Source organism: Siphateles boraxobius, unplaced genomic scaffold (genome assembly GCF_051911475.1).
Source record: "Siphateles boraxobius isolate OS27281-9 unplaced genomic scaffold, OSU_SipBor_1 19, whole genome shotgun sequence".
NCBI lineage: Eukaryota > Metazoa > Chordata > Actinopteri > Cypriniformes > Leuciscidae > Siphateles > Siphateles boraxobius.
In genome coordinates, this window is record NW_027508799.1 from 27,139,610 (window position 1) to 27,154,084 (window position 14,475).

The 14,475-nt window shown below is 38.3% G+C and overlaps 2 protein-coding genes and 1 non-coding gene across 4 annotated transcripts in view; all 3 read right to left on the reverse strand.

The window, feature by feature from the left end:
• Positions 1–17: 17 nt before the first annotated feature.
• ankrd16 (ankyrin repeat domain 16) lies at positions 18–3,260 on the reverse strand. Its single transcript, XM_077234655.1, has 7 exons — positions 2,490–3,260; positions 1,735–1,955; positions 1,608–1,650; positions 1,410–1,518; positions 1,159–1,320; positions 986–1,064; positions 18–874 (listed from the first exon to the last, which is right to left on the reverse strand). Exons 1-7 carry the CDS (start codon positions 2,822–2,824, stop codon positions 720–722), a joined length of 1,104 nt encoding a protein of 367 aa, XP_077090770.1. The 5' UTR covers positions 2,825–3,260; the 3' UTR covers positions 18–719.
• Positions 2,324–2,411, reverse strand: trnay-gua (transfer RNA tyrosine (anticodon GUA)). Its single transcript is given in 2 exon segments — positions 2,324–2,359; positions 2,375–2,411. It is a non-coding gene; the product is annotated as a tRNA-Tyr (tRNA).
• Positions 3,261–3,423: 163 nt separating the features above from the next.
• pcloa (piccolo presynaptic cytomatrix protein a) overlaps positions 3,424–14,475 on the reverse strand; it is a 48,660-nt gene continuing 37,608 nt past the window's right edge. The window contains exons 17-26 of one of the 2 annotated variants that reach the window (XM_077234654.1): positions 14,390–14,416; positions 13,994–14,087; positions 13,220–13,291; positions 12,745–12,994; positions 10,773–10,934; positions 8,520–8,661; positions 8,284–8,339; positions 7,356–7,490; positions 6,529–6,674; positions 3,424–6,444 (exon numbers count right to left, since the gene is read on the reverse strand). In XM_077234654.1, coding sequence (XP_077090769.1) covers positions 6,301–6,444; positions 6,529–6,674; positions 7,356–7,490; positions 8,284–8,339; positions 8,520–8,661; positions 10,773–10,934; positions 12,745–12,994; positions 13,220–13,291; positions 13,994–14,087; positions 14,390–14,416 — 1,228 coding nt within the window. In that variant the 3' untranslated portion in view covers positions 3,424–6,300. Of the gene's footprint in view, positions 6,445–6,528; positions 6,675–7,355; positions 7,491–8,283; positions 8,340–8,519; positions 8,662–10,772; positions 12,246–12,744; positions 12,995–13,219; positions 13,292–13,993; positions 14,088–14,389; positions 14,417–14,475 lie in introns of both variants that reach the window. The other variant, XR_013205324.1, reaches the window with a different exon arrangement.

Here is a 14,475-nt window from a genome sequence, read left to right on the forward strand (position 1 = left end):
TGACTTGATAGGTCAAATTTAACTGGGTTAATTTTAGGTTTATTAGAAATTCTTTACAAAATGAGGCTGCTAACATTCTTTCCTCTATGATTATTTCTCACTTCACATATTGCGTGACAAGCTGATCTAATACACATTTCATAGTTCTAAGACAATTGGAATTATTATACAAACAAGCACTTAAACATTTTAAATAATAATATCTCGCTTAGCTGGGAAAAACTCTAAATTTAAAAGTGTTTATTTAGTTCATAAGATTATGTATGGTTTAGCTCCTCCTCCTCTGGCTAGATAGAAAACAGAGTAACTAGAGGTGCAACTAGAGCGGATTGCATAATTCCACTTAGGGAAACTTCCTTTGGTCAAGCTGTTTCTTCATTCAGAGCATCACATCAGTGGAATTCTATACCACAATCAATTAGAGAATGCACATCGTTTAACTCATTAAAGTATAATTTTAAGAAATAGCTTATTTAAAATCAACAATATGAACATCAATGTTGCTCCCTCTCTTATTACTACTAATAATTTCATTATTATTACTTAACCCATAACAATACCTTGTTTTTTTTTCTTTTAATATAGATTAATTGTACACTGTCCCTTTTTAAAATAAATAAATAAAAGACTTTCATAAAAAGCATTTATTTTGTAACTTTGTATCTTCACTTTTGCTTAATATTCATGTAATGCAAATATTTATTCATTTGACACAGCGATTACATTTCAAGACTTTCAAACACTTCTTTAATATTCGTTTTTATGGCATACTGTCTTGCTGTATTGCCGGTGTTGTCTTCAGTATCTCTGAGTCCCAGCTGCAGTAGTGTCTTAACGGCGTCCGCATGCTGGCCAATGCAGGCCATATGTAGAGCTGCAAACCATTAGAAGATATTTTCACTTTGCTTTCTAATTAAAAAGATCCCAATTATGGCATATCCTTAAGGTGGCATGCAGTGAAATACACTGTAAAGTGTACTCCTACCTGATCTTCCTTTTGTGTCTCTTGCATGAAGATCAGCGCCCAGGGAAAGCAGTGTTTTTATGGTGCTTGTGTGACCTTCCTGAAAAATGAGTACCGAGATTGAAGCCAGGTTAGAAGAGGAAGCTGAAAAGGTTATCTTAACTGTGCTTCATGTTTAATGCAACCGATAAAACCTTAGCAGCATAGTGCAATGCAGTCAGATCCAGTTTTGTGGCTCTTGAGTTTATATCGATACCAAGATGACGCACGAGGAAAGAAAGCGCTTCTTCTTGAGCAGTAACAGAGGCCTGGTGCAGGGGCTGCGCTCCCAGAATATCTACTGCTGAGGGACAAGCCTAAACCAGATAAACGTGTACATAAACATGCTCACATCTAATAAAAGAAAAACGACATGAGTTAATGATATGTGCAAATATGTGCCTACCTGGTGATTCTCAAGGAGCAATTTAGCAATAGCTATGTGTCCATTCCTTATGGCATCCATAAATGGTGTGACTCCACAACTGTCCTTCCCATCAGGCTCATAGCAACAACTGAATTAACACGTAAACAATGTGAGCTACAGCATATAATAAGGATCTGTGCTGTGCCATTCACAAAACACATTCATACTCAATGTTACCTTTTAAGCAGAATCTTCACTGCATCCTCACAGCCATGCATAGCTAGGGTGAGAAAATGGCATGGAAAAAGTTACATTAATGCATTATATGGCAATTGAAAACACATTCATTCCTGTGCTTCCATACCAGCCGTGTGGAGGGGCGTCCTGCCAGTCTTGCTCTTTGTCTTCCAGACCTCAGGTTTGGCCAGTAGGAGGTGGTGTATGATGGCTGGATCTCCTTCTCTGCATGCAATGTGGAATGAGTTCCATCCATCCTTGTTCTGCAGCATTGGGTCAGCACTGTGATCCAGCAGCTCCAGGACGACCTCAAGGTTTAGTCGGGTACAGGCCATCATAAGAGGTGTCCTAGAGAGGTTAAAAGTCAGTTTTGTTCAAACTCAGGAAAGCTGAACAAGAACATAGAGTAGTGTTGTTATTGTTAACTAAAATTAAAACTAAAACTATTTAAAAAAAGTACTTTTCACTTTTTCGTTAGTTGAAATTAAGCTGAAATACAATAAAATACATATTAGATAAAAACTTCAAACTTCAAAAATAAAACTAAAAGCTAATTCAAAAATGCAAATAAATACTACGATAACACTGATTTACATATATATATATATATATATATTTTTTTATTTTTACTTAACAATAACGGTATTACTACATGACAAACAAATGTATATAAACTGCGGCAGGCGTGTGTTTTTTGAATTAGGATCAAAAACATTTCCTTCGAGCCGGATTCGAACCAGCGACCTAAGGATGGCAGCATTATACCTCTACAGTCCTCCGCTCTACCAACTGAGCTATCGAAGGCGTTGAAGACAGTATCGCTGCCTGATTCGATATTACATTAACTCATACTTGCAAAACCGGGCACTTTTTTTGACGTACCAGTCTGCTTTCTTCAAACTGTCTATTTTCGCTCCCCTGGCTATGAGATACCGCACACACTCACAATGACCCATGGAAGAAGCCTCATGCAGAGCTCTCTTGTAGTCGCTGTTGTACACATCAACGTCCATGTTGAGCTCCTCGACTAAATAACGCAAAATGTCCATGTGTCCATGTCTGGCAGCATAGTGCAGTAAAGTATCTCCAGATTTTCCAAAATGAGTACAGATGACAGACTGCTTGTTTACGTGCTCATTGAGTTGCTGTTTAACTGTGCACAGCTCTCCATGTTGAATTGCTTTGATTAAGTGTTTTAATGTGCTTTCTTCCTCCATTTGGCTCAATCAAATACTGTTAAATAGACAAATGTATATTTTAAAATACACACGACAGTGATTAATTACTGGTGAAATGATAACAACAGAGACATCCAGTATGATTACTCCGTGGTCGCCGTCGGTCGGTTAAAATGTGACAGACAGTCTAGTATGGACGAGACGAACATTTTCTTCAAAATAAAAGTCCCTTTATTAGCATTTTTTAAAATGTTGTTTTTATCTTTGTAAAATACAATATTCGCACAGATCTCATAAAACATGAAAAATATAAAGTACAATAGCTGAGCATTGTGACAGCGATAGATAGATAGACAGACATATTGATAAAGACAGATAGATAGATAGATAGATAGATAGATAGATAGATAGATAGATAGATAGATAGATAGATAGATAGATAGATAGATAAAGACAGATCGATAAAGACAGACAGGCAGATAGATAGATAGTTAGATAGATATATAGACAGATAGATAGACAGACAGACAGACAGACAGACAGGTAGCCTACAGACAGGCAGACGGACAGATAGATGTGAATGTGATAGAAAGATAAAAAGGTGTGAAAGTAGCTTACAAATGAATTCACCTCCAGGAGAATTGTACATATATTATTTAATATTTTGACTTGGGGCATTAGCCTTTTATTACAGCACAATTTGCATAATTTATCAATACCGTTTGTGTACAACCACAAAAACCATGACAGTTTGATTTTTTTTTCATCAGTTTACATTAAGTGGAAAACCAGATGGATTATACAAGCATATCTTTGTACAGTCAGCATACATATTTAGATTTGATTAATTTTTCATAATCTTTTTCTCTTTTTGTAAATAGAATCTGGACACAAAAATAGTATGAACAAACCACCAACAAAACATGCAACATCCAAAGTGAAAACACCATACGTTTCCTGATTCTACTTTTGAGTCAGTAAGGTCAACATCTGTTCTATATTATACAGGGTTAAACTGGTGTCTGTTGTCCAGGTCAAGTCCAGTCCATCAGAGGCAAGCATAGGGAAAGCTTTTACCCTAGTGCATGTACAACATGTAACACACAGATCAAAACACAATCGCTCTGCTCCTTTCCCTCACACATGCTCTTCGTTGAACCAGAAAACTAATACAAGATCATATTTGTACAAAAAGAAAATTATTATTTTTATTTACATGGCTTCTTTTTGTTTATTTTTCTTTGTTTTGCAGTGGTGAAAGAGTTAGTGTGGCGAAGTAAAATTGGAGCATGCACGAATTATTCAAAGGAGGCTGCGTATGAATTCATGTGACAATTTGTTATATGATGCTTTTTTTCTCTCATCTAAATTGTAAACATATATAAATAAATAAAATAAAAAACACATTCTGGGAGATCAGAATATGTAATGAAAGCTGAGCATTGTATATAAAGCTGAGTGCAGTGAGTAAGTTGTGTTTCCAGATACTGTGTTTGAAGGGACGAGAATGACCCAGTCTGCTATGATCTTGTAAACACACATTTCGTTATGTACATAACTAGCAGTTAAATAGTTGAGTAGGATAACTACCCTACGTTTTGCAAACTCATTGTTACATGATCTCAAAATAGCATAAAAAAATTAATAAAACAAGCATCAAGCAAAAGACACAACCAATATATTATTATTATTATATATAAACAAACATATTTACCATGTGAAAAAAAAACATACAAAAATTAAAAAAAGTCCTCATTCGTAATGCTTTATCTTTCCTCCGACTACTAAACAATAAGTACACCAGATGCATTTTCGGTTGCATAGAATAACATACACAGAACCTGCGGATTTTGGTAGTTTGGCACAGGTTAAAGGTCGACTTAACCCTTAACGCTGGACGTTTGAGTGAAATATCTGTAAGTGCTCGACCTGTAAAATGGCTGGGTTATGTGTTGTAAAGGTTGTATCCACATATCCTAAGTTTCAAGGCATAAACACATAAAAACAACATATAAATAACACTAATGGCATTTGATTTAAGTGTCTGCATTGCGAGGTGGCCACACTTTTCTGCAAGTATAGGCCTAGCGAGATGGTGCGCTCAGCGTCTCAATGTCTCCTTTTAGACATGTAAACCGAGAAGATAATTGCAGTTAGCCAAAATGATCAGTAAAATTAAAAATGAACACTTTGTCATGTCATCACCCTGATCCTCATTGTTATCGCCTTAAGCTGAACCTACTTGATCAAAGATCAGTCAATAACATTTAAGCAAGGCTTTTTCATCGAAAACCTGAGTGTTTAGGAGTTTTTATTTTTTTTAAAAATAAAACATAATATCAGTATCGTATCAGCAATATGATGACTTCAACATCTGGACAGACACTACATTGACCCATTCAAACTTTAATCCTCACGTAATCAAGAGAGACCGATGCGTACGTGTTTGTGTGGGGGGTTGACAGTGTTTGACTGTTGTAAATGGCAGGATGTTCCGCTTTTTTGACGAAAACTCTCAAAAACTCTCAACCTACATTCGTAAAATGCTAGACACAAAGTGCAAATCATATAACAGTGCTGGATTTGACATTTTCAACTGATGATGCTGCATATTGGTGATATTTCGTCTTGAAACATTCATCAAATGAGCAAATCATAAAAATCAGCAAACACTTTATATTAATTTCTGTGTGAGTCATAAGAGTCCGGCAGTTTTCTTAAACATTTAAATTCTTTGTTATTATCCACTTTTTGATTCATAGAGTCTTAGGGCTCTGAAACTGTATTTCTGAATTCAGTATCGCACAGCGAAAGACAAAAGTGTTACTTCTGTGAGTGGAAATAACCGTACTGACACAACGAGTAATCACAACACCCAATAAATCCTATTTCATTCATTTCATTCTGTCTATAATATACCATAAAATACTCTTCTAATCCATCAATAATATGCTTTAAATATCAGTTCTTTCAACACATAATAACATCTGGGAGGGAATGTAAAATAACGATAAATATCTAAACTGAATTTGTCTCTATCATACAAAAATAATGTATATGATATCTATCTGTAAATAATCATAATGTTCTCATATGAATAATGCACAAACGGGAAAGTTACTGGAAATGTTCACTCTATCATCTAACTGTCTGTTGTGGACCAATGTACACATATTATTATACATACACCAGTATAAATATAATATGTGTGAGTGATTGTGAAAGTGCATGTACACATACACGTATGAACATTGTGTCAATCTCCTGCTCAATTTTTTGAGCTCTTCCCAACGTAGAGATCTGCATCTTGTCATTAAAGGTCAGATCTTTCCTGTAAACACCCTTATACACCTATTTCTCCTTGGCTTGGGTTAACACAATCACACGTGCCAGTGCAATCGGGAAGCTCCCTGTGTAGGCCCTCCAAATTCAGCTCAGTTTAGTCCCAAAGAGTGCGGCACAGATGTGTGACTCCACTGCCTGTTCTGTCCTCGCGCCTCATCTGACCGCCGTCTTTAGGAGTGTATCTGAGCTGTGCTGGCCAGCAGCTTGTGCCAGCTCACCACCCGTTTCCGCAGGTCCACCTTATCCAGCCACACGTAGGCTTCGCCAATTAGGGTCTTCTTTACAAACTTGCCTCCATTTGAAACAAGAAAAAGCTGCAAGGATGGGAATAAATATGAATCACTACTTTAAGTTGGATCAAATTTTATGCATGTGCAGAGGGTGCATCGATGCCGTACCTGAATGGAATGACCTGTGGGGTTCATACAGAAGCGGAAAGTTTCGTTGAAAGACGGTTCGCGATCGTGACGACACACTCTGGTCTTCTTCTTGATGATTCTTTTCTGAGTGGCCACATTCACCACATAGAGTTTCACATACAGGTCTGTAAAAGAACATCAACAGTAAGTACTGAGCTTTCATTTCATCTATGAATGCTTATTTCTTATTATCATAACATTTATAATCATAATGCATTGGGACATCTCTGGAAGTGCAAGGGGAAGCTGCCTTTAGAACTTTACGCTCTAAATATATAAGTCCAAACATTTTCAACCCAAAATATAAGAAACAGTTAATTGTACTGTATAATCAAGCAAATGATACTTCGAGATTAAACAAATGCCTGCAGGACTGCATTAAAATCTGCATCCAAAATTCACTTAAAATTTCAGGAATTGTGTTAATTCTGACAGAAATTAAATCCCTGCCTGTTAGCGTTGAGGCTAATGCTATTATGTAGCATCATGCTAGTGTATTCCCCAACAAAATAAATATTATGTAAATATGCATAGGGAAAATGGGCCAAACATACTGATGGCTCATGTTGCACCCACAGGTGTTGATCATTTTTTGTCCAATTAAATGCTCACTAGTTAGTCAGTCCCACCCACTAATGCCATCAGCCATCGGTAAGCAATAGCAAGTAGCAAATCTAGTTTTTGCCGGGCTATGGTGTAAACTAAAGCCTAGTTTAGTTTTTTTCGATTTATATCAACTGTATTTCAAATCGACTCATGTTATAATAAGCGTGAGCGAACGTGTTTGCTGTCATGTGTCTTGTTACCCGGGAGGTGGTCGGGAGACTTAAATTTGTAGGTGATGTTTCTGCACTGAAGGATCTCAAGCACGAGGTGTTCTCCCTCTGTCTTCATCTCCTTCTTCAGGGCGATCTTAATTTCCCCCATCACCTGAGTCTTACCTAAGCGCACACATATACAGACACGTCAATATCTCAGTTCTTCTTCCCATTTCTTATCTCTGTATCTTTTCTTTACTTATTCTGTGAATCTCTGACCAGCATGAGGAGCATAAATAACACGGCACAGTAAATAGTTTAAGCCACGAAGAACTATATTATTCTACACTTAGATAAGGCATAGATAAAATAATAATCTAATATAATCTAATCTAATCTAATCTAATCTAATCTAATATAATATAATATAATATAATATAATATAATATAATATAATATAATACTATTCAAAAGTTTGGGACCAGTAAGATTTTTTGTTACATTTAAATTAATAAATTAATACTTTTGTTCAGCAATGAACCAATAAATTGATCAAAGGTGCCAGTAAAGCATTTATAATATTAAAAAATATTTTATTTAAAAAGTTCTGTTCTCATCACAGTAATAAACTACATTTTCAAATATATTAGAATAGAAAACAGATAATTTTTGAGAGATAATTTAAGATTTTGATTAAATAAATAATAAAATAGAGCCTTTGTGCGCATAAGAGGCAAAAACATTAAAAAAAATGTACAGACCCACCCCAAACTCTTGAACCGTAGTTATATATATATATATATATATATATATATATATATATAATACTATTATTATTATATTATATATAATATAGAAGTAATTAAATTTCTTTGCTGCAGTATTATAGGCTTAAATACACTGCTATTGAGTATTGACACAAACATGCACAAATAATCCCAAAACCACACAACATCCCATGCAAACATTAGCCTACCCTCGGTATCTCCATGAGCAGATTTCCCAGATTCTGTGCCATTTGGAATCTTTCCACTAAATAATAAACAACATCAGGCCAGAGTACACATGGAGTGTCAATATATATGTTTTTAATAAATCATAAATAAAAGTGTTCTAGATATACTGTGAAATAAAACCAAGAAACTAGATTTTTTTAAAACAAAACTTGATCAATTAGCAATTATTATGAGAGTCATACAGACAATCACTCACAATCTGGGAACCTGGAAGATAGCGCTATCCACAGCATTGGTCCCGCCCTCTTCATCCAATAGGCTAAAGGCACTGCCACTCAGACCGCTGTCCAATGACGCTGCAGTAACAGGAGCATCACCAGATCTATGGCTGCGGGACGCTGTTTTTGAAGTGGACTAAGTGAGTTGCACGAGTCACATACACTACTTACGACTGGCAACTATCAGTTATGGGGTATATGTCCACGTATCCACTCCCAACACATACACACACATACACACAAATATACACTGGCACTGCTGGCAACATAAAAAAAAAGCATGACAGGCACTCCATAAATGAAAGGAAATATCACAGACAGAGATATGCTAAGCAGACATCAGATGACAGAAGCAAAAGCACAGACAGAACAAATTAAACTGTTCATTAGTAAACTGTGTGTTTGAGGTTTGCGCATTAAGTATTTTGCCTGAGTAATTACATTATGCTAATTATGTTAGCATTATGCTATGTTTATTTTAATAGTTAGCTGCTTCCATTTAATCAAATTTGATTATTTTACTGTTGTTGCATTTCGGAGTGTTTGACAGAGTGATGGCGATGGTGTGACGTGGGATGCATGATTCTGGCACGTAATTCATGCACACAGTCTTTTTCAAACAGATTCAGCAACGGTAACGCTAACACCAGGCATCTTACGAGACTCTTTCGGGATGGTGAGGGGGAGAGCGCTCCTTTCTAGAGTTTCCTATCACAGTTCAACGCTACTGTTTTGTCCCCTGGTTTTAGAAACCTGGTTTTAGTAAGCACGTTGCTGAACTGTTGAATGAGACTGAGACTCGCTGCATGAATTTCCTGTGAAGTGGCAAAGGGCAAATTCCAGTCGGAAGTGAGCATCACTAGGCCTTACTCACTAAAAACTAAGCACTTTGACGGTTGCATGGATTTTGAGCAATATGTGTCACTGCTACTCCACTCAGCAAAGTTAAGGCCTGTTCACACCAACAGAAATGTTCGGTAAAAAAATTTGGTCAGATTTTCACATGCGATTTTTCTGTTCAGTGCCAAGTCCGTGGTTTTCCCACGAAATTGGACTACTTTTAAGTCATTGCCGTGGGTTAATTTTTTCTGTGGGTTGATTTCCACTCCCGTACGTACGATTTGTGCGCTCCAACACAAGAAAATTGCATTGGGAAATGTTTGGGATACTTTTGACAGGTCATTGGGCTACATTTGTTGCACAGACCTGGCAACCCTGGTTCAAAAAACGGCAGTCAGGCTGAATGAAAATGAAATTTCACTCTCTTTCACTCTCTGGCAGTAGATGGCGCTTATGGAAAAGCTTTTTTATTAATATTCTTATGTTTGTCTCAGTATTTGATTTGCTATTTGAAAATTTTCATTTCTGACACCCACTTGCCACAGAGAAGAAACAAGTCAAACAGCAGTTACATGTTTTCAAACAGCCGTTCATATTTTTTATGCACTACGATGTTTTTAAACAACAGCAAAAACTTCTTCCACTCCTATTTACTGTCGCATTATAGTCTGTTTGTAAATGCCACCAAGTCATAGTTTTATGTAACAGCAGCATCTCCAAGCACAATCATGACAAAATTGTTACTCTTATTGGTTGGCCGATTTTCTTTAAAGTGCAATGGAAAAGGGATCAGAACACCTCTCCATAAAAATGTTCCACGTAAATGTTCATGATGATCTGAACAGATGAATTAACTGCTGTTTATTGAATTAAATTTTCGCAGCATTCATCTTGGTGTGAATAGGCTTTTAACTTGATAAATCATGCTTATAATGTTAAGATTGCTGATAAAGCCTCAAATATTGTCATTTTGTGTCTTTAATTCAAATGTATTTTTCAAGTGGTGCTATAAAACTTCTACTTAAATATGTGATGGAATATGTAGTCCTGGGGTGTCTGAGAGCAACTGAGGGTTTTAAAATAAGTACATTTATTCAGGTTTCAAAACAAACCGTGAAGATGCAAGGTTTACATAAACTGCAAATTTAGATTTTTGATCATCTTCTGTAACGGTGTTGTGTAATGGGATCCAGTTGCTCACTTTCGTTCGGAACGACCCTGCGGATAGCGTTTTCTTCCCAAAGTGCCTTTTGTTGGCGCAAATAGGCTACACCCTTTTCAATTTTCAGTGTCCTCAGCTAGTTCCTCTAGTAAGATGTGTGTTAGTAACTCAACATCCTCTCGCTCTCTCTCTCTTGCTGTTATTGGCAATCATACGAGACAACTCTCACCTCCGTCCGGCTGTGGCCTCTCTTCAGACATGGCTTTCCTGAGGGTCAGGTGTCGGCCTTCAGGGATCTCATTGGCCGGCGACTCGGACGGGGCTCTCTGAATGGTGAGCACACCAACTACGCTGTGCCGGTGGTGCCTCGGGTCGAGGCGGCCATTTTGGGCTGGGGCCATATATCAGCCATGGGGTGGGGGGGCAAGAAGGAGGGGAGGTTTGAAGAGGGGAGAAGGGGGGCGAGATGGAGACTCAGAGTATGAACTCGTCACAACATGGACACCACCAGCTTTTACTGTAGGTCATAGTCACATGCAGCCACAGTGCGCACAGCCCGGCTCGGGCTTACAGCGTCGACTGAGGTGCAGTGTAGGCCAGCGAGAGACGCAGAGAGAGTGGAGGCAGGGTGGGATGGTGCTTTAAGGAGCGGGCGGCCACATGCACGGCCATCTTGGTGGACTGGGATAGCTGCTGAAAAGCCGGCCGTCTGGGACAGAAAACAACTCAATGGGATAAATAAAAGAGGAGTTAAAAGAAAGGTTGTTGGGCTGCCGTGAAGGGCTGAAATGGGCAAAAATGGTGCTATGTGTTGATCAGGGATGATTATTTGCTCTCTAACTTTAATCAAGTGGTAAGTTAAGTCAGTCTTACCTAAAATAACCTCAGAAGCAAGGTTCTAGCATGTCCCTGTGGGGTAAATGGACAAGCCTGCATGACTAGGTGCCTGACGTGTGCAGTCTGATCTCCTCACAGTGATTGACAGGTCTTAGTAATCTTAGTTAGCATCCCGTGGAAGGCTGGTTTTGTTCCTTCACTTTTTAAGATGGACTCTACATTATTTTATGCATATGCATATTGTGTGTTTCCTGGCAACCAAACATGACCTTGGCTAGTGACATGCTACCTGCACTGCAGGAAAACTTCCAAGAATTAAAGCATTCATTAACCAATAGATGGTTTATTGTTTGGCTCTGTTACTTCAAATTATTATATACTGATATACCTTTATTTATTATTTAAAAAAAGTTGTTAAAAGTGTTAAAAAAATTGGAAAAGGAATAATATTGTTCCTTACGACGTGATGTGTTCCCAACACACTGGTGAGAACACACAGGCGAGGAAGTGAAGTGACAGACTGTGACCACAAGGGGACTAGAAAAATAAAAACGGGAGAAACCAGAAAACAACAACGGGAAGAAAAAAACATAAGAGGGCAGTGAAAAAGAACAGGAAGAGGAACAGATGAGAGCGAAGGCAGCCATGCTGTGGAGGTTTTATTTGCGTCGTTTACTTGGTTGGAGACGGGGCTGCTGGCCGGCAGCTTCGGCCGTTGATGAGGCATCGTCAAGGTGTGCCCGGGCCGTGCCACTTTTGCCATGAGCCCGAGGGCCTCCATGGGGGCGGGATTGGCCCTCGGAGAGGGACGGCTTCGACGTGCTGGGGCTACTGTGAGATTTCTCAATAGTGGGGACCTGCGTGTCTAAAACAACCAAAACCAAATTACCATTTCATTCCCTACTTTTGCCTATTTACTCATTTTAATTCTCCAAAAAGGCATTCTTATTTAAATTCTACATAAACTACAATTATTATTTTGTTAGGTTACTTAAAATAATTGAGTCTCCTTCTGACACAACTTATGTGATACTTAAGGTCCAACTATTGTGCCCTAGTTAGCATCTAAGCAGGCTGCTTCCTGTCTGAGCGGCCCTGTCACACCCTGCGTGAGGTGGTTGGAGTGAAGCGCTGGTGAGCTCAGCGCCGTTGTGAACTGAACACACATATATGGAGAGCAAGAAGCCAAAGCTAGGAAGCTCAAGATATACAGTACGGAAAGATCAAGTGAAAGCAAGAACAATACAGAGAGAGGAAGAGAAGACAGAATGTATAGAAGTGACAGCAATAGAATGGATAAGAGGAAGACATCACGACTGGAAATGAAAGAAGTGGCAGAAGTGGCATGCGACTTGCGGTCCTACCCTTGGCAGGGTCAGGGAAGATTCCGTGACTACGGCTCTTGATGACCGAGGATTTGGGTGAGTCCTCCTTGCTGTGGCCGGAGGTTTTTGGGGAATGCTGGGTCCCATGTCCTCCGTGGGGTTTGGGCGAGTGCTGGCGCCCCTGTCCCGTGTGAGAACGCCTGTGATGCTCGCCCTCGCTCTGCTCCTTTAGAGGCAGCCAGCGTGGGACGTTGTCCAGTTGGGCCGTATTGGACAGGTCGATTAGTACCTAGCCACATACATGCATAATTTCATTTTTTTTTTTTTTTTCACCAGATATTCACACCTGAATCATTTTTTAAAGTTCAGATACCTGAATATACATTATATAGTATTTCTAACAGAATGTATATATATATATAATTATTATTTGCTTTTTTTCTGTATCGTTTAGACATACTGAACCTGGTGTTTAATTTTTCAAAGTGCGTTTAAAGCACTTGTAGCTCCTCACCTCTCCCAAGAAGTCATTGGCAGAGCTCTTGTCGTAATCCCACACACTGACCTCCAGTGTCTTCTTTCTTAGCTAAACCACACACCACATAAACACAGAGTAGAAGATTAGATTGAGCGGATTCAGTGCCAAGAGGATTTATTTTGTGACTCCATCACTATACATTATTTTAAGGTTGTCATTCTATGGAACTCTGCAACTTAATTTTATTTTTTATTAGGGGAAGGAAACACGTCATAAACACAATATTTTCTACATTAGTCTTTTACCTTTTATCTTTAACATCCTTAAACAAAACCTTTTGACTGTATTTTTACTGGAAAGCAAGACAAAAATACTGATTAATATAATATTTATTTTCTGTTAAACCAGCAAACACGATATGCAGCACTACAGCATTTAATCCAGATGGTTTTCAATACAAGCCTCATCTCCCTACATTCTTCCTTTCTCTTTCTATTAAGAGCTGTTTGCCTCGCTTCAATAGTCCAGTAAAAACATATCAATCACATCTGTCAGCAGCTGCCTCAGAGAGCTCAACAAACTCAAGAAGCTCTTTGGTCTTAATTAGACTAAAGTACTTCTGGGAGACATCAGACTTTTCGCTGTTAGCACATAAAGCCTGAGATTCTCTCTGAAGAGCTTTCATATAATTGAAATCTCAAAACTGACATGGCATATTCCATTCAAGTAAAATCAGATTTTTCTTTGGGTTTTTCAGACATCTGTAACACAACCTACATGTATGCAAATGCCTGTGATTTTGTAGTTCACCTGCTCTAGGTGGATATTTTTGTAGATGACAGTCTGGTTCCACTCTGGGTTCAGGGTCTTCTGAACGTGTTTGGACCTTCTTTTGTTTTCAGCACTACAATTAGATAACATACCACAAGGGGTCACCATGAGGTACAGTTAGATCAGTGTGGCACAAACCATCAGTTACCGAAAAACATGAAACAATCCACACCGGTGGCAAATGGTTTGCACAATGGAGGACATCTAGTATAGGTCAACTTGTGTTGCTGCTGTGACCACATACTACATTGAGAAAATGATCAAATGAGCAACAATGATAAAAATGTAAAAAGATCAAAACCCTACATTATTAAGCCATTCATGTCCAAGCATGGCCAAGTCTTGTATAATGTGCTGTAGGAAAGAATCACATACCTGGCATTCTGCACAACCATGACCTGACTGTGAAGATCCAGCATGCAGCAAAAACAGACAACAATCAGTGATGAGTGGGAGATTGC